Here is a 25,048-nt window from a genome sequence, read left to right as displayed (position 1 = left end):
ATATAGCGTTGGTGGCGGCTTACAGTCATATGTGTGAGCAGTTTGCCGAAGAATAAAGACCATGTTTAAAGGTAGTATTTTTCACTATCTAATTATTTTCTCTCTCATTTTTTAGAAATTGGTAATATTATCGCACGATAAATTCGTATTCTGATAACACTTGGTCCTGAAATAGTGCTAAATTTGTTTAGCAATGATTAAGGGTAAGACAATCCGCAGAGATCACACTTAGCGGAATTATGACATTTCAAGTAAGAAGAATTTGACCTCTGAATATATATTTCATAGATTGCACATCAAGTTTTTTAAATGACCGTGTCAATGTCAAATTTAGGTCAAGACTAAATCTTAGCAATCTACAAAGTAACTCACCGCGCTTTTCCTATACTTGTCATGTTTTGGCTACTGCTTAAAACAGAATAAATATTATCCTCGATACAAACAGAATGTTTGATTTTATTCATTTTCCCCTGTGCTTAATATCGAGTAGGATTGGGGGTTTTAGATTTCATTTCTCGTGTAAGCGTTGTTTATTATCTGCCCAAGATTTGGTTCAGTGCCTCCTGGGAGACACTTGGATCTGTCCCATTTCAAACAAGAAAATTTTGTGCTGACAGTCCATACAGAATAGGATAGTTATTCAAAAAATGCATGACGAAAATATTCTCGTGTTCGCTTCTATGTACCATTATCGACACGATAGTCGATCACGATGACGTGGAGGAGCCCGTACCTATTGTCCAAATCTTCAGAGCTATAAATATACATTTGTAAATGATGATGGCACCATCGATATGCACACTTTAAGGTTGAACTTTTGTGTTGTGATGGCTTATAAGTAACCTGAAACAGAGGCCTGAAGCTGTCCCCTGGGAAAATGTAAACAAGGACTTTCGGCTATTTTAAGAATCAATCTCACACCCTGATATGTGATGAGAAAGAATCAAATTTCACCATCAATCAAGTGACAAAAATGAAGTTAAAGCAATAACAGTGATTCTATAGCGATGCTCTCTCGTGTAGATGGAGATTGCAAATTACGATGAACCAAGTCGAAACGATGGACCAAGTCGAAAGATTTCCTCAAAATCTTGACACTGCGGCTTTCTGACGATCAGTTCCTTTAGATTCTCCCCCGTGACATCAAAAGGAAACCAGGCCTAACTCTCTACGCAAGCACGAGTTTTTGTGGTCATGTGCAAAGAGCAACACACGTTCACGGTCTCATCGACACTTGGAATTGTTAGGGATCGACCATTACACTTTTTGAGGGATGTTATAAATATTTTAAAAAATCCCTGCAACGCTAATATTAATTGAAAAACCCACCCTTGATGCTTTTGCTACAATATATGACGTGAATGATAAGTGAAAAGATTGTAGAATACGGGGAGGGGGTTGTATGATCGGCGAACTCCCAGCGAATGGTGAATGCCCTCATTCGAACTATCCCCTCCAATGCTATTGATCCATCCCTTAGACCATAATTTGGAACGGCTATTTCTGCGAGCAATGTAAGTTAATGATAACGTAGTCTCAAAAACGCGAATCAAATAAGGTACTTAACCGCCTCTCTACCAACAGGCCAACCATAGGGCAAGCTACGCAACGCGACAATGCCAACATAAACCGCACCACCCATACCTATCATTGTCTTCTGTGTCGCTACCGGTATACCCTTCATTGTTCTTTCCCGCTTTGTCCGCCTGGGCTTCTACGTCTCTCTCGATTTCTTTCTCACTGACTTTGTCTCCCGCCGTGTTTTGAACTTCTTCTGTCGGTCGCTCTACATCTTTCCCTGTCTCTGAACCTGTTTGTTCGGTGTCCTCTTTATCTGACTCTATCGGCTTGTCGGAAACTTTGTCGCTTTCCATCGTGTCCCACACAGCGTAGTCACAGTGTCGAATGATACCCAACCCTAGCTCTGTCTACTCTTATATATGGACTGGACTAATTGGGGTTGTGCTGAAGAGTCCAACAAAAAAATCCCTCCCTAGCCCGCTTGTTCATAGTGAATTACCAGCGCTTTGACAGTCATTCTAAAAACGTCTGACGAATTTGTGTTCGCAGGTCATTACGTCACGCCGTATGGCGGAGTCTTTTATTAATGTACACAGGTGTTTTGCGGCAGCCGGGGTTGTAAACAACCGTTTTTGTCATGACAATGCATGGCCTGGTCGTGATCTTGGTAGCAGGGTTTCGTGCCATCGCTAGTGAATTATTCCGGTCTCGCATTCTGAGGATTGTTAGAACAGATCGCAATGTCGCCGAATACATGTGAGGTTACAGCTGTCGCGACCTAGTTGGAAGGAGGCTGGGCGCAGACGATAAAAAAACGATAGCACTTTTTAATACGTGTCAACAGATAGCGATTCGGTATGCAGACTTAAAGTAGACTGTCCGGACACGCTGTACGGTTGACTTGTTCGACTTCAAATATTTTATCTATCGTTTCTAGTTTGTTCTGCGAAACCGTAAACCGCTTTACACTCAAATAAGAAAGGAGAATTACAACAGGGCTCTTATTATAAGAAATGAATATATATATATATATATATATATATATATATATATATATATATATATATATATTATATATATATATATATATATATATAAGCTTACAGGGTCGCCGTGGGATATCAGTGCCCGATGCTATAGCAGAGCGTTTTATTGTATAGGATAAAGTCCGAGTACGAGGGCTCTTCTGGTATATAAAGTCCAACCCAACGATAAAATGTCGAGGCGCAGGCCGAGACATTTTATCGTAGGGTTGGACTTTATATACCAGAAGAGCCCGAGTACGAGGGTTTTATCCGACTTAAAAACTATCGCCCCTAACTGATATATTTTCGTTTTCAATGTGTTTACGTCAACCGTCCCCTTTGTCAATGTAACATGTTTAGGATATGAATTAAAACTTTTATTTGTGAAATAGCCTTCCAATGTAATGGAACATCCTATAAATGCCCTAGGGCACATTATATAAATGCCCTAAGGCACAGCAGATTTTGTGTTGCAGCTGGTTTCCGCTGTGTTACCAAATTTGAATATTAAAACGTACCAGATGTCTACAGAATATGACATGTTCACTTTTGATTGGACAGTACTTTACTACGGCGCTGTCATTCGTTTCTGGAATTTGGTGACCAGGCTTTACGAGTAAATAAAACACCCTGATTGAGCACTCTGATTGGTCAATCAACAGTAGATAGTTTTTAAATATATTTAAAAACTATCTACTGTTGATTGACCAATCAGAGTGCTCAATTCAGGGTATTTTATTTACTCGTAAAGCCTTGGTCACCAAATTCCATTAAACGAATGACAGCGCCGTAGTAAAGTACTGTCCAATCAAAAGTGAACATGTCATATTCTGTAGACATCTGGTACGTTTTAATATTCAAATTAGGTAACACAGCGGAAACCAGCTGCAACACAAAATCTGCTGTGCCCTAGGGCATTTATATAATGTGCCCAGGGCATTTATTGGATGTTCCATTACATTGGAAGGCTATTTCACAAATAAAAGTTTTAATTCATGTCCTAAACATGTTACATTGACAAAGGGGACGGTTGACGTAAACACATTGAAAACGAAAATATATCAGTTAGGGGCGATAGTTTTTAAGTCGGATAAAACCCTCGTACTCGGGCTCTTCTGTATATAAAGTCCAAGCCTACGATAAAATGTCTCGGCCTGCGCCTCGACATTTTATCGTTGGGTTGGACTTTATTATACCAGAAGAGCCCTCATACTCGGGCTTTATCCTATATATATATATATATATATATAATATATATATATATATATATATATATATATATATATATATATATATATATATATATATATATATATATATATATATATATATATATATATATATTTTTCTCTTCCGGCGAAATTTCGAAGTTTACATTTATGAACAAAAAATTGGAACAAGGGGTATTGGTCTCTGCTTGCCATGAGTATGAAAACGATCGTTTGGCTCGAGTACGGCGCATAACAGCTGTGGAAGTCAAGGCAAAACAGTGCGTCACCTTTTGCCACTGGTGTGTTTGTCCGCTTCATTGTCCTTGGAATTCTCGGACAAGGTGAGAAAATGGCAGCCCACTATCGTTGTGACAAAAGGCACCGACGTGTCGAAACTTCTGAAAAAACTGTGACTGTCTACCTTTGGCGTCCGATATTACGGCTGTTCGATTAATTGCTTACTTTGTAAGTTCGGGTTTTACAGTAATTAATACGTGCGATTGTGAGTAACCATAGGGACTACTGACCTTTATGACGCAAGCAATTTTAGAGCGTCTTCGGTTATTTACCGAGTCATTTACGTGCTAATTAATGGGATTTAGTGATAAAAATTGTTTTGAAATAGAGGTCGTAGCCCCTTTTTCATCAAAAGCTATGTCATTAAAAATTGATGCATCTTCGAATCTCGCTTGATTGTGTTTATCGCTGTCGTCAACGACAGACACTGCCTGCATGTATTGAGTCAAAAAGTATTTGACATCCGGCGAGCTTTCCAGGGTTGAATAATCGCCAGAATTTACAGCTGTGTTGATGGATCTCTCAAAGGTCAGACGCCCAATAAAGTTGCCTGACACAGAGGAAAATGAAGTATTCAAGAAGGAATGAGATGCTTGCTCATCGAAATAGACTTTCTCATGGTTGAATATGAAGCATCTTGGTGTCATCTTTTCTGTTTTCATTCAATGCATTGAGTCATCGGCGTTACGCTTCATTGATTTGTGATCACGTTTTCCAAGGAAAGCACTGAGGGTCGTCGCAGGCTTGTTGACCACTACAATCAGCGAAGGACGCCTCTCCTAGCTTGACCTGATTTCTATTGAAATCCACCTGTTCACCATCGCCATCATTAGCGGTGATTCTGAGGGTGTCAGTCCTTTTCACGGTCACTCCACAAGTTTGTTCTATTTGTTGAGTGACCGTGTTTATACCAACCACCTTTTTTTAAATGTGCTTTTTCAGTGTGACGTAATCCTTCTTACATATTTTACAATAAAACAGTTCACTTTCAAATGTAATCGAAGCAAACTGAACGTGAATAAAAAACATTATTCTTGCCAAGACTTTGAAACGTTCGTGTGACATTATACGAAAAATTAATATATTAATTTTATGAGCATTGTGGATGTTATGATGATATAAAGGTAGTAGTTTGCGCCTTGAAAATGAAAGACTTAAACTTTTGCTCAAACTTTCCTCAAACAAACTTTCAATCATTCTCTTTCATTATTAAGAATAAAAGTTGAGGGTCATTGTGAAAATTATGGTTATCTCCAAGGGGGAGGGGGATAAGATTCCCGATTTTCACAAAACTAAGCCGGTGAAAACTTTATTTACTCAATCCATAAGCTTCAAAATGTGCCTCCACAAGTAATAGGCCGAACGAATATTGTTACTGTCCCCGAGGCGCATTCTACTGTAACCACAGAGAACACCAACTACAAACGGTCATGTTTGTCAGAAAGACAAGATACATAGTCTACTTCTTCGTTACAAACATTTCTTTTTTTTTTAGTACGGCTACGCAGCCAAAGGGAGAATTATTCCACAAACTTATTAGAAGATAAATCATATTTGATACAATGTTTTATGATATAATATTTTCAGAAATACCAACAAGGATTACACTGGAAATCGATCTGTCTGACTTCTTAAGTATTTGGAGTGATTGTAACACTATAGTGTCACCGGTCAATATTTTCTCCCCGGAGACATATAGCAAATATCAACGCGAATACTGATGCAACCAATTCCCTCAGCGTAATATCAACATTCAGCCGGGAGGAATGTTTCCTTATGCGTGCATGTAAATCGTGATCGTTTCTGCCGTGCTGTGCCCTCGCTTACAGCGGACAGCTGGCATAAATTCAAGATAAGTGGTATTATCATATACCCATGCCCATATTGCTACATCTATAGTGACGTTCACCGTAAAATATCAGCCGTGATATTTCACGGTAAACGTCGAGATATGCACGATGAACGTCATCAGTTTTAGAGTTTTCCCGAACTACATTAGCAGTTTCTTGGTAAACAACGTAAACAACAAAATGGCTGCCGCTCCCCGTCTGCGAAGCGATGTCGCCGACGTAAAAACTTGAAGGGCTTCGAGGAAAACGGGTATTTCTGGTTGCAAAATACAGAAATATCACGTTGAGTCTTGAAATGTTTTCCCATGGTATTTTTTTGGTCAAGTTCTAGCAAACATTCTGCCGTTCGCACGGCGCCGGCACTGTGCACGGTCTCCACCGAACAGGTAGTGAGCGCGTGGCGTGACAGCGATGTCGCGCGCGCGACGACTGTTGACATGGCAACTCTAAAGGTAAACTAACAAAATGGCGTCCCCTCTCCGCGCGAGCTCCGGATCCGTGCCGTACGACGATCGAAATCAGGATAGATTTAAAGCTGAGCAGTTTTTGATCGGTTACAGTTGTAATAGCATATTGCACCTTAAAATGTTCCTTCTGTATGACGATTTTTGTATCCCGGTGTCTTTCTTCTTGGGTTTCATTGAGATATGGACGACTTGCAGCGATGTCGCGCGTGATGTTGACATCTTCGTATACTTTATGAATGAAGCCTTTTCACATAAACATTCTGATATTTATGCGCAAGGCGTAATAAAGTAAAGCCTACAAATTAAAGGTTTTTCGTTCTATTAGTAACAATTCCCTAAAATTATGGGCATGGGTATATGATAAATCGGTTATTACCCAATATCGCCTGTTCCTTGTGTCGTATCAGCATTCGTGTCATTTGTGCTGCGTCAGACACTCGACTTCGTCTCGTGTCTGACACAGCACAAATGACACTCATGCTGATACGGCACAGGAACAGGCGATATTGGGTAATAACCTCCAAGATAAGTGGTAGTGTGATGAGTGTGGCTACCGCAAATCCTAATAAAATGAGAGATGAGACATTATGATGCAATACTATGATTTTCTTACACTGTCATGTTCGAAATAAACAGTTAAGGCATGCCTCATGATACTTGGTAAAGATATTCTGACATCAACGATGGCCGGCCGTTTCCAGTACACACATGTCCACATCCTGTGTTATCATCAACAAGCTCAAACACGTGATTGGACGTATGTCGAGATAAACCTCTAGCACTGATCATGTCCAGCCACAAACTTCTTGGAGTCGATCATTTATTTTTCGCGATAATTCGGACCTTCAATGTATACTGCACGCCACCTTTGGGACAAAAACTCACTCTAGCGGGAAATGAATGTCAAATTGTAGTTTGGCGTTAAAATTTCCATAAATAGCTAATTCTGTAAATTCACCGATTAAAAATCTTAAGATTAGTGTTCATTAGGTTTCAGTTGTCCAGTATTACTCCTACAAGAAAAAAATTTACAAGTTTTGTCGCATTCTCTTAAATTTGGCGCCTGTACGTCCTCTTATTTTACCGACTTAGAATACTCCAAAAAGCGCACTATCTTCTCTCAACCAAGCTTTATTTCTTATCTCCATCCTGCTTAAGTTCTTAGCGTATCAAAACCATTGAAACAGTTCTCTTTTGACTTATCTATTGTGCTGGTAATTTTCTCACTTGGTATACATCCCATAGATAACCTAACGCAATGCAAAAAGTAATAACATTAAAAAGGTATATTTGCAGGTATCATTCTTTGAACTTAGCTCTGTAACCATACAATAAGATATAGAGACAGGCTGTTATCCAAGTATATCTTATAGACCAACGTACACTCGGTTTAAGCACATATTATCATATTCATTGTTTTTGCTATTAATATGTACATGTAATTGTAAATTTCGTCTTCAGCGCCTTACCTATTGATTTTAAATTTACTTATGTGAAGAATGCAGAAAGTCTCTCTTCATATCAACCTCATAGGGACTATTTTAATGTTTAGTGATGTCACATGACCCGATGGAAGATGAGAATAAGTTAAAGGTCAGCGCCCCCAACGGCCGCTATAAACAATTTGCATTTTTCCAAACTATCGTTTTCAAAATGGCGTCGACGCATTCAAGCCTTGCTTTTGCGTTCATCCAGGCGAGACGATAGGCTTAGATATTCTACGTTTCTGTTGACATCTTTTTCGATTTAAATACTGTAATTTTGAACTTTAAAACAAAGTGGTACTATTTCAAGTATTTCATTTTCCTTTGTATTTTATCTGACTAACCAACCGACCTTTCGAGCCATCTCCACCCCGGATCTCCACCCACTGTCACGAGAAACAAAGAAAAGAAAGCGGCCCCTATCGATGCCCTCCCTAGACTATTGTTGCATTACCTTAATCATGAGAATTTCTATCTCTCTTGTGTACATATCTTTTCCGATTGAATTAATTCCATTAATTATTGGATGTTTTATTGCCTTCCGTCAACATTTCTTTCCGTTCTTCTTCTCGGGGTTATGCAAACAGAGCTCGCAGGAAACGGATCATTATTCCTAATTGCGCTTTTAAAGATATGAGTACGTTCCATAAATTAAAACAAGGTCGAATTGGAAATGAGCAATTAATTTTGGCTACTTAATATGATGCTCCTGGGCCACTTTTTATCGCTGTGCACTGAACAGAACAGAGTGACAAGTGGGTTAACATTTATTTTAGTCGTCATCGATACCCGGTGCTCAGCATTCCTAACGTACCGTCAACAAATGAGTGAGTAATGATCAATGTATGTCGTATTTTGATGAAATAAGGCTTACTATAGGCTTAGCACTTCACTCTTACAGCATCAAACAGTATGATATGCAAAACTTTGAAACCTGCCCGTGTTTCCATGCAAATAAAGCCGGCTGTGTCAATTGCGGACTTAGGAGCAACAAATGCTGGTCGATTCTCGTCTAGGTCATAGACCCTGGCGAGCCTCAGCTCCAATTTAGCGTGCGGTACCAACCCTCACTCTACAAACACAACCGATGAAAATATACAAATTGCATGATAATTTAATATGGGCGACTTATATTTCCCTTCAGTGGCCAGTAGCTTCCTTGCACATGTAAAACAACGGAGACGTCCTCAATGTGTCTTGATGTCATCGTGCACTGTGGTGAATGACCTCTGAGATAATGACACTCCCATGGAAACAAGGGTCCCGGCGAATAAGGCCCAACTTTTAAAATGGTTATCATTGACACAACTGTTATCAGGCTTTAGCAAGCTCTTTTCACGAGAACTGCCCTTGATAAAAACGTCTAGATAAAACATCTTTCGAATATAGTTGCCGATATCGCTGGTATTGTTTAAGAGTTAATCTCTCTTCATCAGAACATTGGAGTATGCTAAAAGAGTAGTCAACTGATTCAAACTTCTAGCAGCGAGTGTAGTGACATAGCATCTGGTATCTCCAAGACGTATGTGCCGAAATGTGCCCCAGGCTGCTCTGATAGTCTGATAGCCTCAGTGTATGGTTCAGTGAGACATTGTTTGGTAGTCACTTTATGATCGACTTTGTTCGAATTTATGATGGTTTTTACGAGATATTATCTCAATGTTCGAATTTATTGTTGTTTTTACAAGATATTATCTCAAATAAAAAACAGAAAAGAAAGAATTTAGAAACTTCTAGCACTATATATATACATATACATATATATATATATATATATATATATATATATATATATATATATATATATATATATATATATATATATATATATCGTTCCGCTCCACACGATTATAAAATAAAATCACTGACTTCCTTCTATCACTTACTACAACTTGATGCTGCCCATGGCATTTGTGCAGTTGCTATGGTTTAATTCACCAATTCAAATACGTCATGATTGATTGATTACGTATTATATCGTACAAGCACATTGATGGCGCAAATACAGCGATCTGATTGGTCGATACGTGAAAAGACCCATGGTATATTCGCTATATACGAACTTTGATAAAATTCGTCCGTCTGTCTGCACGACTATAAGAAAAATTACGTTAAACCCATTAGCCCTGTATTCTACCTCTTTCCCCCGCACTAACTGAAATACCTACTTAGTCCCCCCTCCTTAATGTTACTCCCTTACTTAAATTAATGCCTACCGACTGCATAACTGTTTGTACAGAGTCAGTTGCCTCAGGCGTCCTGCTAGTGTAGCCTCGGCAGGTCATCGGCAGCACGACCGAGGTCCCAAGATTTGCAATGATACATCCTAGTTCACAGAAACGAGAATTGCTGACATCATTTGCATTCTTGATCACTGAGAGAGCTAGCTCATGCACTGAACTGTGCAATCCACTCATCCGGATGACACTTATAATCAACTGGATATTCCAAGCACAACCTAAAACACAGTTTATCGGTAGGATGGTTTACATCATTAGCCAAGCTTAAGTACACCTCCACAAATCTCAATAATGATTTAATGTCCTTGCTCATCTGTTATCGAACACTCCACGAAAAAGGCAATTCTGCTTAATTAAAACATCTCATGTAAATGAATGTCACGCCATTGTGCACGCGCTGTTACATATATCACGCTTTGATTTAGTCTTGTTAATATCAACGAGATTAATTAACTGATGGGATAATTAATTAGTCTTTCTGTTTTTAATAGACAGATTGATGTGAATCTGGTCGCGTCTGATTCAAATTGGATTTATTTAATCGGCCGCGGATGAAGACAGTTTTCTAAAGACGACTTGCCGACGGCTCTGTGCCGGTTCACCGTAACTTCTTCTGGCAGGTATTTACAGAGCACAAGAACCAATAAGGATGTAGTTCTGGTCATATCAAATGTAATCTTAGCCATGAATAATGATGCATTGATCGAGAAATGCGGATGGCGTTTGAATAAAAAAATAGGTCGGTGTCGAGCATATTAATGCATTGCCCCACAGTGACTTCAACTGTAGATGATTGTGGATATTATTTTAGTGTATGCTGACAATCCTGTTCATAGCTCTCAGGTGCAGCGTTCTGAGATATGTTGCGTATTTGATTAGATGTTTATCAAGGTGATGAATGTGAAGGTTGCAGTAGGCGGTCACGTCTGATGAATGGGTATTTTGTTCTACGCGAATGTTTTCACCGCATGTTGCTTGTAGAGACATGCATTTCCCGATACTATTACTCAGAATAAAAGCTTCTAAAAATTCGTCATAAATTCATAATTGTTTAAAACATTCAGTATTTTGACTGACTTTTAATTTATTATGTTCACCACAGAAAGATATATGCAATCCAACAAAAAATTGATGCAAAATACAAATTTAACCAAGGCTGTAATCCTTCCAAGTTAGTACCCAGCATTCCCGTAAAAAAACAAACTGCATGGCTGTATACCCACGTGCACAGCAAACATTTATCGCGTGCTTGGTGATCGGGGCATATTTTTCTTCAAACTTAAGCACGCTATCGAAATAAATTGACAACAAAATAGTCGTGATGTGATGCCAAGCTGGTTATATCTCCATAAACCGCAACGTTTGGTGTATTAATCACTATTTTCTTGTTCTCTTTCCACTGGGGTCCAAAATCTAACGAAATGCCCATTCAACGCCCATTCAACGTTCAAAGTTTCATTACAGCCTAATGTGTGCAAAGTTCGACGAAATAACTCTATTCTTGTTAAGACTAGTTTCCACAGATCGGATGGATCTGTATCACAAGTCGTATGTCATTTCGACTACTTTATTCCTCGAAAGGAAACCCTCATTATATGGAATAGATATGTACTTTTTGTGTAAATAATTTCATGAAACGCCTTTTGCGCCGTATCTGAGTTTACCAAAAGAACTTGGAAGCAGGTTTTACAACAACATTGTTTATTTAGTATGCTAGGCCTCCAGCCTCTGATACATTTAAAGCTACATAACAGAAACATAAATTAATGGGGGGGATAGGGTTGTACAAATAGCAGGCAATTCTTGTAATACAAATCAGAGAAAAAAAGCCAGAAAATTTACCCGTTTTTTAACAATTGATCTCTTAGTTTGAAACCATAAAAGATAAATTTTGACAGATTAGATAAAGTACATGAGTTTTGAGACTTTAAAAGCGATGAAAATTTTATCATTGATGGGAATTCATGACAGTAAGATGGAAGAAACTTCTTTCTTAAATCTTTATATACAGGACATACAAGACTAAAATGAAATTCAACTTGTTCCATGTTACACAATTGACATATTCTTCTCTCTCTACATAGCTTTTCACGTCTACCATATTCAATACGCAGTTTATGGCTAGATATTCTAAACATACATAGAGCTCTTCTAAATTTTTGTATATCAATAACTGACAAATATTTCTCAAGCATTAAACTATTTTTGTACAAACGGTAAGTATCCAGCTTAGAAAATTCAGTAAGACTAGCTGACCAGTGCTGACATCCGATATCGAGTGTCCTTTGCTTAAAAATTGACAAGAACTGATTTTCATCTCCTACATTCTGAGTTCCCCAAACAACACCAAAACCATAGCTGTACAAAAGATTTTTAATTCTCAATGCCCAGCAGTCATACCCCTTATCTACCCATAGTAGCTAATTTGATAGAAGTGAAACGGGGTATATAAAATTGTAAAGGATTCTTTGCCCAAGCTTCAGTGAAACAAATTATATCGAAATTATTTAAATAGGTAACAAAATCTGTATCAATGAGTTTGTTACTCAAACCATTAATATTCCAACAATGAACTTAATATTATCCTTGGTACAAGAAGAGTCGATTAAATAATCACTGACTTGGTTATCTTGGCTTTGGCCGAGCACCTATCTACGGTTATAGTCTACAGCGCGAATATCGTTTGAAGCTTCGTCAAATACATACACAGTTCCATCAATCTTATCATAGTTCAAGAAGGCGCGTTTACCGTTGTCTTTGGCTTGCTTGAGGAAAGGGCCAAGTTTTCTTCTAGTATCTCTGACCCTAGGCGGAAAAAATCTTCAGAAACTCTAAACTGTGAATTCTTCAGTGCTGTTCGAGACTTTTGTAGTACTTGATCCCTCTGCTTGAATCGCGAAAATTTAGCCACCAGTGGTTGTGGACGGGTCCTGGCATTGGTAAGACGATGTACCCTCTCAAATCAATGATTCGGCATCCATGTCCAGTTGATCACTATGAAAGATTTTACTTTGTCTTCTGAATCTTGCCAGGTCTCGATGGAGATTGGTCAATATTATAGAATATCAGGTTGTCACGTTTCATTCTCGCTTTGATGTCGTCGGACTTCTCTGGTCAATTATCTGGTCAAATTATCGACGTTATCTTTCAGTTCCTATTTTTCTTCTGCTAGTCGTGCACAGTCCTGGAAATTTTGTTTCAACTCACTTCGCAGGTTTGTTACATCTTCTTTCAGTTCGTCAACTCTGTCATAGAGAAGCAGGTTTTACCTTGATAGAACGACATCCACGAAGCATGAACTGGTTTGTCAGCAAGAAAATCCCCCACTTAGATACTTCTTTGAAAACAACATGAAATTTTATCTTATCCCAGTCACAAAGCATGCGATTTATGATTTATTAACAGGCCTTGCCCCATTTTAAATATGATCTAAGTTTATTGTAGCTTATAGTTTGCAAAGAGGAAAGGATGAATCAAAAAAGCGTCATGAAAGTAGCAATTTCAATAGTTGATATCATGACTTTTTGTGGAGATACTGCTCAAACCTGATTTATAATATTACTGTTTGTAAATTTAAATTCTTGAAGCAAATAAATTATTATCACCAAGGGAGGCATTCCGTACGATTGCGTGCCGGCTGATAATAGCATATTTGTAATCTTAATTAAGCACACCACCGCGATAATTGACTACAAAGTATCTGTGGTAAGACTGTCGCGATGTGATCCGATTATTTGTATATTGTCTATACGGCGACAAGCTGGTCATTAGTGATACCATACGACGCAGTGCATGATGGAAAAGTGAAATGAAATGTTTTCACTCAATGATACATTGTAAACATATTAATATGATCATTTGGTATTTCCTGTCTTACATTACACTGTTAATCTAACCTGACAAAAATACGGAAGAGGCATGCTGTATCATAAGAATTTTTATATTAATGACCGTCCTCTATTTGCTGTGATATAGCGCTCGACGTTGTCACCTTTCTCATTCTTCACAGATGACGTTATCGGTTTTGTGGGATAAGACACTGGTTTTCGTTTGTTAGTGAGTTGTTTTCTCCAGCGACTGTGTGATAACATTGGTCATGGTGACACAGTGTGCAATAATGACCCCTGCTTGAACCCAAAATATATGAATACAGTGTATGACGTGTGCTGTCCTGGTCGTGACCCCGAGGATATGTGTCTCGATGAAGATATACGTGCAAGTGAACATTGAACACACATCCCTTATGATGTCGTTACATTATATTGTTCAATATTTTGGTTTAATTTGTTTCGGGAAAGCGATCATGAAAGAGATTATGGTGAAATTTGCCGAATATTTATCCGAAAAGAAGAGATGTAATGACAGTAGAACCTGCGCGCTCTACTGTTACGTTGGGGCGAAGCAGACGACATGACGTGAACGTGACGTCACTGCTCTAGTATGGTATATGTTTTGCTTTATCGACAGAAGTCACAGACGTACTGGCGTGTAACGCAACGTAACGTTACGTTGACATATTTAATTAAAACTATCATTGCACGTGATTTGGATTCTCTGTGCTTTGGGTGAATTATCGAAGCACTGCTTACACTGGCAAGCTAATTCTTCTCAGTCAATTTAATCACAGACAATCTACAATGTTCGCTCCAAACGACTGTGTCGCTCACAGCTAACTTTGAGAAGTAGCTTCTCTTTCGTTATTTGATTCAGTAATCACGAAGTCAGAGGTCAACCCTTTACATGTATAATGTATAGATCACATCTTCATCTTAACTCCATCAGCTTTAACCTTTGAGTTATTTTCTACGCAAGCCAATCGCTGGTGTGAGTTCTACTCCCAAATCAAGTTCAAATGCTTTTTATGTCAACTTGAATATGTCAACACTGCCTATATGAGTGCAATGTCCATATCACTACCGACAATTGCTCGTCTTCCGTTGTCAACAATACAATTGCATGACATATATGCACACTTTCGTTTTTGTGTTTGAAAAGCGTATTTCAAGCTACTTTAAGGAGAATGAAATAATATGTACTTGTGTGCTGGAGCAACATTTATGAAATATCATCAGAAGTTATAAATGCTGTCCCTTCAAATATTTACAGGGATGCTTATTAATTTCAGGGAACTATTCAATGAATGACAGAGATGTATGGCTGTGCATATTCATGGCCCAATCAGTCGAAATCGCACAATTCAAGCGTCGTAAAAATCATTACTCTTCCAGGCACTATCGCTTTCGAGATGACTATTCGCTCTCCAGCACGATACCCTCGACTGATCCGCAGATCAATATGTGCTTGACATCTCAATAAAATAGCTACGCAATCAGACATTCTCGCTCTTCAGAGAAGTTATTGACACCGCCGCCGGCGGAGAAGGAGCGCAATCACGGCGCATAACGTCTCACGATACACTTGAAGTGGTTCGGCGAAGATTGTTGCAACGTCAGCAAACCTTTACAACTTCTACTCGTTGGTGATGAATGTTCTTTTGTCTGACTGTTTCGCTTGACTCCGTATCCCGTTCGTGGCGCTCTTGGAGAAAACGAGTATCCAAATCACGTAAAAGACGGTGTTGTTTTGTCACACGGTCCATTAAAACAAGAAAGAGGGGCACTGTTTCCAAACCCATGGCCCGTGGAAGGATTATATTACCTATCGGATACCCCAAGCTCACGAAAAAGCTTAAGTTTGAGTCGCCTATGAGCTGGTTCAAACCTGGGGTTCGAAATTTAATGCACAGCAGTGCTTTACACTAATATGTTCACATATCTCATTGCTCTGGTTAGCATTTACATTACTGTGGATATTGTGATGTTATATCTCGCCCTCCTAGATTTCTTTAATTTAGGCGATGTTCTCGTCTAATTTTCTTCCACATTTCTCGAGCAAAGGATATTGTTTTGTTGAAAATTCCAAGGATATGGGGATATCCTGAAATTTTGCAGAGGAGAATGTACATCAAACAGTCCTGGGTATGCCATCGCCGGACTGTTATGTTGATCTACTCAATGCGTTCTGTTTATGGCTGGATTGACGGACAGATACATGTAATAAACTGGTTTGCTTGCCTCAATCAGTTATTGCAATCTATTTTGAGTCTTGAACTATGGAGGGAGAAAATGTCGGGTTTTGGCGTAGAGGGCGCTCCCTGTCTGTCTTCAAGGTGAGAGCTCGGAGACCGGGAAAAGAACCGATAACATGCAGGCAACCATGCGGGAAGATAGTACAACCCAGATAAAAAGACCTCATGAACAAACAGAAATGACACCATTCAAACCACCAGGTCAAAGAAGAAGAGTCAGGCATAGAAATAGAAAACAAAATGGAGAAGAATTTAAGGTACATACATCTAACAAATATGACCTGCTGTCATCAGGAGATGAAGGTGACGATGATGACGGTAAAGATGAAGGTGATGGTGATGATGAACAGGAAGATGGTGACTTGCAAGGAGAAGAGGACACCATGGATTGTGTGGAAAGTGTGAATAGTGTGGATACGGAAAACGAAAATGGTGGAATAAAGCAAAACAACATAACAACTACTACTAAGATAAATGAAGAACAGGCTGATAACACTTAACACAAATGGGTTAAGAAACCCAACAAAAAGGAAGCAATGCTTTGAATTCATAAAAAGACAGAGAGCAGACATCATATTTCTACAGGAAACACACTGTGCATCACAGATTGAAGCTGACGCATGGACAAAAGAATGAGGTGGTGAGGGAATATGGAACAACTATAAAAACAATAGCAGAGGAACAGCCATACTCTGGAAGAAAGATTGCGAACTTGACATTAAGGTAATTAAAATGGCTCACGAAGGACGAACTATTATTGCTATGTTAAAATATGACAATGTTAATATTTTACTTCTGAACATCTATGCTCCAAACTCTGTTAAAGAACGAAAAAACTATTTCAATTTACTCAGTGAGGAAATTGAAAAAGCCTCACGAGATCATGAATCAGATTCCATAATATGTGGCGGTGATTTCAACTGCGTTGTAGATACATCCAAAGATAAGATATCCTCAGCTAGGTTGTGTAATGATAGTAGTGTACAGGAGATTAAAGCTATGATGAATCAGTTCAATCTGACTGATGATTGGAGAAGATTACACCCACATCTTCTCCAATACACGTGGCACAGACTTTGCAAAGACAAAAAAAAACTATCAGACAAAAGTCAGACTGGACCGGTGGCTCTTCACGAGTGACTTGTTTACTGAGGTTAAAAAGTGTGAAATTTTATCTTGTGTTATTTCAGATCATCAACCAGTTGTAGTTGATATGGAATCTTTAGAAGGTGTAAAACGTGGGAAAGGGACATGGAAATTCAATAACAGTCACCTGTCATGTACTCATTTCAAAAACCAAGTAGAAAACCTCTGGAAATTTTGGCAAAGTCAGAAACCCCTTTTTGATGACATTTCAGTTTGGTGGGACAAAGGCAAGGATAAACTTCGAGAATTGGCCATTAAGTATAGTTTACAGAAAAACAGAAGTAATAAGAAACACCGTAATCTGTTGGAAAAAAGACTGCACAATATGATGACATCAGATCAATCCGCAAGTGATATTGAAGAGGTTAAAAACCAGTTAAAATCATACGAATTAAATCAAATACAAGGACAGCAAATTCGATCAAGGGCCCAATGGCTTGAACAAGGAGAGAAGTCTTCAAAATATTTCCTCAATCTAGAAAAACAGAGAGGTAAAGAAACACTATTCAAGGAGGTCAGAGAAAAGAGTGGCAAAATAGTCACTGATATTGATTCTATATTAGACATACAAGCAGAATTTTATGAAGATCTTTACAAACAAGAAAATGTTGACATCCTACTACAGAGGGAATTAATAGATAAAACCAACATTGTTTTAAGTAATCAAGATAAACAGAGTTGTGAAGGTCAAATTACACAGGAAGAAGCTCTTAACGCTTTAAAGTCAATGGCCAACAATAAGTCACCAGGTTCTGATGGCCTTTCAGTGGAATTCTATAAATGCTTCTGGCATATTTTAGGGTCTGACCTAATTGAAACATTTAACGCTTGCTTTAATTCAGGGGAATTGACGAACAGCCAGAAACTTGGTTTAGTTTCTTTGCTCTATAAAAAGGGAGATAAGGCAGACTTAAACAATTGGAGACCGATAAGTCTCCTCAATGTAGACTATAAGATTCTTGCAAAAGTAATTGCTAATAGGGTGCGGAAGGTAATTGGCAAAATATGTAGCCCAGATCAATGTGGATACATCCCCGGGCGGGAGATAGGTGATAATATTGTCTTTACTTGAGATATTATTGAATACGCTAATTTTACTGATAAACCTCTTATTGTCGTAAGTATTGACCAAACAAAAGCTTTTGACAGGTTAAACAGAGACTTCCTTTTTCAAGTCCTTGACAATTCAACTTTGGCACTGACTTTATCAAGTGGATAAAAATTCTTTATAATAATACTACATGCAAATTAAGTGTAATGGCTTTCTTTTCGCAGTATTCAACTTCAGAAGGGTGTGAGACAAGGGTGCCCCTTATCACCGTTACTGTATATCATGGCAGCAGAAGTGCTAGCCGAAAATATTCGTAAAGATGACAGCATATCAGGATTCATACTACCAGACAAACAAGAGGAAAAAATTAAGAGTTTTGCAGATGATACGACTCTTTACTTGAGAAATTTGAAAAGCATTACTCAGTCATTGAAAATGTTCAACAAATATGAAAAAGCAACAGGTGCAAAGCTGAACAAAAAGAAATCCAAAGGTTTATGGCTGGGAGTTTTAAAAACCGCACTGATTCAGTGGAAGGGATCGATTTTTCAAACAAGGTTTTACAGATCTTGGGAGTTGGGTTTGGAAACAGTAACACATCTAAGAGAAAACTGGAAAACAGTGATGGAAAAATTTACGAATTGCCTTAAGATCTGGAATACTAGAAATCTGTCGTTTAAAGGCAGAGCAATAGTAGCTAATATGCTGGCTGCATCAAAATTATGGTACCTGGCATCATTTGATCACGTACCTAAGGAAATTATTAATGAAGCAAATAGTAAATTATGGAAATTTATTTGGAGAGGTAAACGAGAAGTTATAAAAAGGAGTATTTTCATTCAAAGATATGATGACTGTGGCAAAAAAGTTGTCGACATTGAAGAAAAAATTAATGCACTCCAATTAAAGTGGCTTATGAAACTATTTGAGAAAAATCCAGATAAGGGGACCCCTAAATGGGCCAGCTTATCAAAATATTTCATAGCGAGTTATGACAATAAACTTAATAGTGATTATCACTACCTCCATCTCAATTTCAAAGACAACAACAAACCAACCCCAATGGTGTATGGGGATATGTTAAATACCTGGAAGTCACTTAGACTTACAAGAGTGAATCTGCCAACATCAAAACAGAATCTTCTTAGAGAAGTTCTGTGGTATATCGACAATATTAAGAATGAAGGAAGTGTCCTCTTTTATGACAAATGGTCAAAGAGTGGAATTTAAGGCTTAGGGACATCTGGAATGATGACAGAAATGACTGGCTTCAACAATGGGAAATAATTGCAAAAATTAGAGGAGGTACAAATAGACATGTGCAAGAGGAAATCAAAACAGAGTATGAAACACTCCTCAATGCTATTCCAGATTCCTGGAAACAAATCATTTCTTCAAACATCCAAAATGAAGAAAACTATGATATCTTAGACTTAGAGAATTATGGTCTGACAACCGTGAGGTCAAAACCAAGTCACTTTATTGGAAATTAGTTGATAAGAAATGGCATGCAGTCAGAGGTCAGATTGGTCAAAAATGGGCTGAGAATCTAAGTCTTACTGACAGTTACAAAGCTACTCTATTCAGCCGTCTTAATTCAACAGAAATTGTCAGCAATTCAGTAAATGATTTAAATTGGAAGATTTTCCATCGAGGCCTAGTCACAGGAAGCTTGGCCAAAACTTTCAATTTAAGTGATGGGAAATGCCATATTTGTGGCCAAGAAGAAACACTGGAACACATCTTATTTGAGTGTAAATATGTTAAAGAAATCTGGCAGAAATGTATTTCTTTCTTTGTCAGAAACCACAACTTTGATAATAATATCAATATCAAAAGATTAGCAATTGCAGGAATCGAAAATGATAATAATGCAACATCTGACATTATTTACTGTATTACTTCCTTTGTAAAATATACAGTTTGGAATATTCGAAATTCGGTTACTCTTGATGGGATTAAAGTTTCCCTTCAATCCTATGTCATGCAATTGAAATGTCATCTCTCCTCATGGATGAATACATTGTATTTCATTTATAAGATGATGAACAAAAGTGAGGATTTTATCACAAAGTTTTCAAGCCTTGTAAGACTGGAAGGAGAAGAATGCATCCTGAATGCATTCATATGATGATCTTTGTAATCAAACAGATAATTATTTGTTTTTTTCACACAAGACGCATTGTAATTTTAACGCATTCACAGTTATGTAGATTTGTTTTATTTGTGACTATGTTGAAATAAATTTATCTTTTTCAAAAAAAAAAAAAAAAAAAAAAGAGCTCGGAGACCGGGAGTATTGTTATAAGTGAAATGAGAGACAATGTGTTGTTGCGGATATCCAGTGTGATATTCATCGTCATATTTGCAAATACAGATGCCTACAATCAAGAGCTCTATTTTATGTTATTATAGAACGACACGTACATTAACTGGTAGGACAGTGGCGCTGTCGTGAGGTCAATGTTTACGTCAAATTTTCTTTGACAAATAACGAGTCCTCTTTGGGTTTCATCTCCTCTGTACATGACCTTCTGTATATGTTCTCCAAACCGTCTCAACGTTCTGTTTTTGTGTCTTCAAACGATAAATAGCTTTTAAGGCTGCGTTCACAAATGACGGTCAGGGTTCTAGGGGAATTGCGATTGAAATCCTATTTTTTCAGATCTCCCTCAATACCCTCAAAAATTTTCAAGTCCCCAATTCTATAAGCTTATGATAAAAAAAATTGAAGTCCCCCAAATTGTCATATAGCCGCATATTTATTAGGGAAGCACGCCAAGTAAAAATAAATATGTATTGGGCAGTTCTGCTCCAAGATGTTCGACACTACTTGTTATTATTAGTAGTTTGTAGAGTCAAATTCTTAAATTGATTCATTTTCAAATGTATCAGTGGCTTTTTGGATTTATCAGTCTAAGCCAACTTCAGTGAATCCAACCCTCGTCAGGTAATGGCACCTGCTGAAGATTTCACAAAATGAAGATCACGAGAGAGTATGCAAATTGTGAATTCCTCGCTACATTAGATGCTACTTTGCAAGTTTTACAAAATTGAAAATACTGGAACGTTAAAATATTTCATCAAATAAATGTATAATTCCATTTAGTCACACATTTTTTCATTTAAATTAGAGTCTTCACAGTAAAAGTTTTACTTTATTTAACGATGAGAACGTGAAAATCAAGTATGGTGATCCCCCGTCTTTTTCCTTTAATATTTGATTATTCTCATATGGGAATTCAAAAATCCCTGATAACTTTCAAGTGTTCTAGTCTTTCATGTGTTGCTTTCTGGCCTGAGCTTGTGTACAAGTACGTTTCACTGTCATGGGCGTCACATGACTCGAACTCTTCTTCAGCTACTTCATAGTCAGAGCTATCTCTGTAACTACCGGTCTGCAGTGACAGTGACACTGCCCGTAGTCAGTAGCTGTATTAACTTTGATAATTTTGACAATAGTTTTGTTCAGGTTATAAACTGCATTCTTGTTCTTCTCCCTAAAGCATGTTGAACTGTCCAGTATTCAGCTTGCAAACACAGCCTGTGAATATGTGCCCCGCATTTGTATCATTGACAAAAGACTTTCAGTCTGGATTCTAATTCAATTAACGCTAACAGTGTTTACATGTACAGGTTTTGTTGACAAAACTGAATTCTATGTTTTAGCATGCTGTAGGGAGACAGCAAGAAACTGTATTTGATGTATTGCATTGAAATATTGAAAAAATATCAACAGTTGCAGCTTCCGCCCCTGTTTGTTTGTTTTTACAAAAATTCATACATTTTCAAATTTTTTCAAGACAAAAGTAATGAAATGTGACAAAATGGTATTGCATCTTGTTTGATTATTACCAACATAAGAACAATCGGATGACATTAAAATGTTATAAAATTTTCCTTTAATTACCCTGCAAACCTTTGATTTGTAAAAAACAGGGAACCAAAATATTTTCAGGTCCCCTTATAAGTTTAGGCAAAGCAAAACTTTTAAGTCCCCACTCTACTACCCTGAAAATTTCCGAATCCCCCTGAATTTCTCCAGCCCCCTCACTTTTTTTTTGAGAACGCAGCCTAAACGTTTCCTATCGAAAGTCGGATAATGAATGATTGAATCGCGTGTTCAGATCTTTCAGTATCATTGCTCGCTCGGATCTGAAGTGGCTTGAAAACATGGCAAGGGGATAATATTTCGCTTGAGAGTTATATTTGTATGTAATAATATCTGCTTAAGATGCTTATCCTGCATATTACCCTAATGTGAAATAATTAATCCGATATGTAATACTAACCTAACATTTACGTAACCAAATATTTATAGGTCATTTTGTTCATCAATATCATTATCATCACCATCATCATCATCATTATCATCATCATCATCATCGTCATCATCAACAACAACAACAACAAGAACAATCTTCTTGTTCTTGTTCTTGTTCTTGTTCTTCTTCTTCTTATTATTATTAATTTAAAATTGGTAAAAATAGCTACATAATTTGACATGCTAATATATAACCTACATTAACAGTTGTGGTACCAGCACATGCTAAAATGTAAAAGTTACGTACAGCTGTAACTCTCTGTGTCCGTCAGTGCTGCTTCGCAGATACATTGGCTTACAACCATTTTCAGTAATAGAGCGCGAAGCCACTGCAGTGAACTGCAATAAAACTGATCACACTAATTAGTTTCAGCTGTAGCTAGCTGGCAAAGTCGACAACATTGTATGTCCCATGCAGACAGTTTGTCTGGGGAAGTTGAAATAAAAAAGATTTTTACATGGACCAGTGCATGGTAATGTTACATTGTATCTTAATCTTGAATACAGGGTGCCAATCGTAAACTCTTATTTACAACTCGAGCCTCAGACAGAGCTAGTTTTGCCTTTGTACAAGCAGACTTTTTGGTCTTTATCAAGTAGCCTTGTTCAACACCAAAGTGGCCACGGCTACAGCTGAAACTAATTAGTGTTGGCAGTTTTATTGCAGTTCACTGCAGTGGCTTCGCGCTCTATTACTGAAAATGGTTGTAGTATCCTGCAGGGATCGACAGTTAATCTATACGCGGACAGACAGTTCTTTCTGGCATAATACAAAGTAAAGTAGGTAATTAAAGTTCTATTAACTGTAACTCTCAGTATGAATACAAGCTATTGTTTCAGTCAAAAAACCATGTAAAAATTCCTATTTGGCGACGCGGCTTATATGCATGTAATGTCCAGAGTCATTGCTTACAAGTTAATTCCAGTCCCGAGTAGTATGATTTATTTGTCAAAATTAACATTGCATATTGTACGCAGAGTATTGTGCCGACAAGGTCAATGTTTTGCATTTCAAAACACTTACGGGTGGAGAACAAAAAATATCTACTTTTATCTGAATAACATAATGAAATGTTATGAAGGTCACAGCTATTGCCACGATATTGTACAGTTCATTGCTGAATTGCTCTTCCCGGGGAAACAAGTCCACGTGATGCATGCATACATGCAATTAAATTTTACTACTGTTTGTCAGAAGTACTCGCCCACGTGGAACAACATTTTGCACTAACGCTTTGGTTGATGATTATCTGCGGGCTAGGTCGGAGTTGACAAAGCCATAACGTGCGGGTGTCTAGATTGGTCCAGGGTAGCGACAGTTTTAACGTGACATTTAACGATTTCAGAGCATTGAACAATCCGATTTGCCCTCCTACACTCGTATTCGTTTTATTTTTTTTTTTGGTCCACGGTCAACAGAAGATAGGAATGAACTGCATTCGGCGCGAAATTACGCAAAAAAAGTTTGACCCCGTTAGCCCATGACTCCTTTCATAAGACGTAAAGTGACTTGAGCGAGAACACAGCAAGGGGTTTACATCCATTTTCTCAGAACATCAGTCCAAGCGAATGACATTCATGTCTGAAATTGATGTACAATTTCGGAACCAATCCCCTTCCAGAATAAAATAGCAAAAGGTTGAAAAAATAAGAATCAGTGTAAACACAGTGTCTCGACAGAAGCTTTGTAAATTTCTATTTGTTTTCTTAACTTCCACACATAGTACGAGTCCCGGCTTTGGTAATGGATAAGCGGCCCTTCATTTGCATTGCGTATTGATTATTACTACATGTGGGTGTGAAAAGTGGGTGTAGAAGCTTCGGAACAACAAGTGTGTGGGTTCCGTTCCAACTGCGCTTTCGCAGGCCACGTACGGAAAGACTCTACCTCTAGGACATTTTGTGAGATATATTCACTGACATACAGGGACCAATAACGGCACCGGGCATGAAAAGCTGCAGTATTCCAAGCTACCGACTGCTTTAAAAAACGCAAGACTACTCTATTCGAAAATCCGTCGTCAAAATGCCTAACAGCTGTTCTGTGTCATGCCGTTGTATGGCACTGCTTACTCATCCGTAAAGTAAAACATCGAAGCTGCAGCTTTCGTTAATATTTTGTTACTGTATGAAACTTTCGCAACATATTTAGCACTATGATGCACCTGATATCAGCTCCTTTCCAGAGAAACAAGTATTTGACAATGGCTTCTAACGGAATGACAGATATTTTTGCATGTCAGGTAAATTTATTCCTTCGCTCATCGAGCAACTATGAATAAAGCCCAAAGGGGCAGGGGAGAGAGATTCAGTGTTTCGCGAGGGTTTGATGACAGGGAAAACA

General features: G+C 38.0%; 1 protein-coding gene across 5 annotated transcripts in view; it reads right to left on the bottom strand.

Annotated features, from left to right (window-relative positions):
• Positions 1 to 25,048, bottom strand: part of LOC139121466 (TWiK family of potassium channels protein 18-like) — a 124,007-nt gene that overhangs the window by 39,759 nt on the left and 59,200 nt on the right. Inside the window, exon 1 of one of the 5 annotated variants that reach the window (XM_070686363.1) lies at positions 1,645 to 1,951. The exons of the other annotated variants lie outside the window; for them this stretch is intronic. Coding sequence (XP_070542464.1) covers positions 1,645 to 1,874 — 230 coding nt within the window. The 5' untranslated portion in view covers positions 1,875 to 1,951. Of the gene's footprint in view, positions 1 to 1,644; positions 1,952 to 25,048 lie in introns of those variants that run through there. 5 annotated transcript variants of the gene reach the window in all.

The sequence above is a fragment of the Ptychodera flava genome, chromosome 21 (genome assembly GCF_041260155.1).
Source record: "Ptychodera flava strain L36383 chromosome 21, AS_Pfla_20210202, whole genome shotgun sequence".
NCBI lineage: Eukaryota > Metazoa > Hemichordata > Enteropneusta > Ptychoderidae > Ptychodera > Ptychodera flava.
The sequence above is the reverse complement of the archived record's forward strand: the minus strand, read 5'-3'. Positions and strand labels throughout refer to the sequence as shown.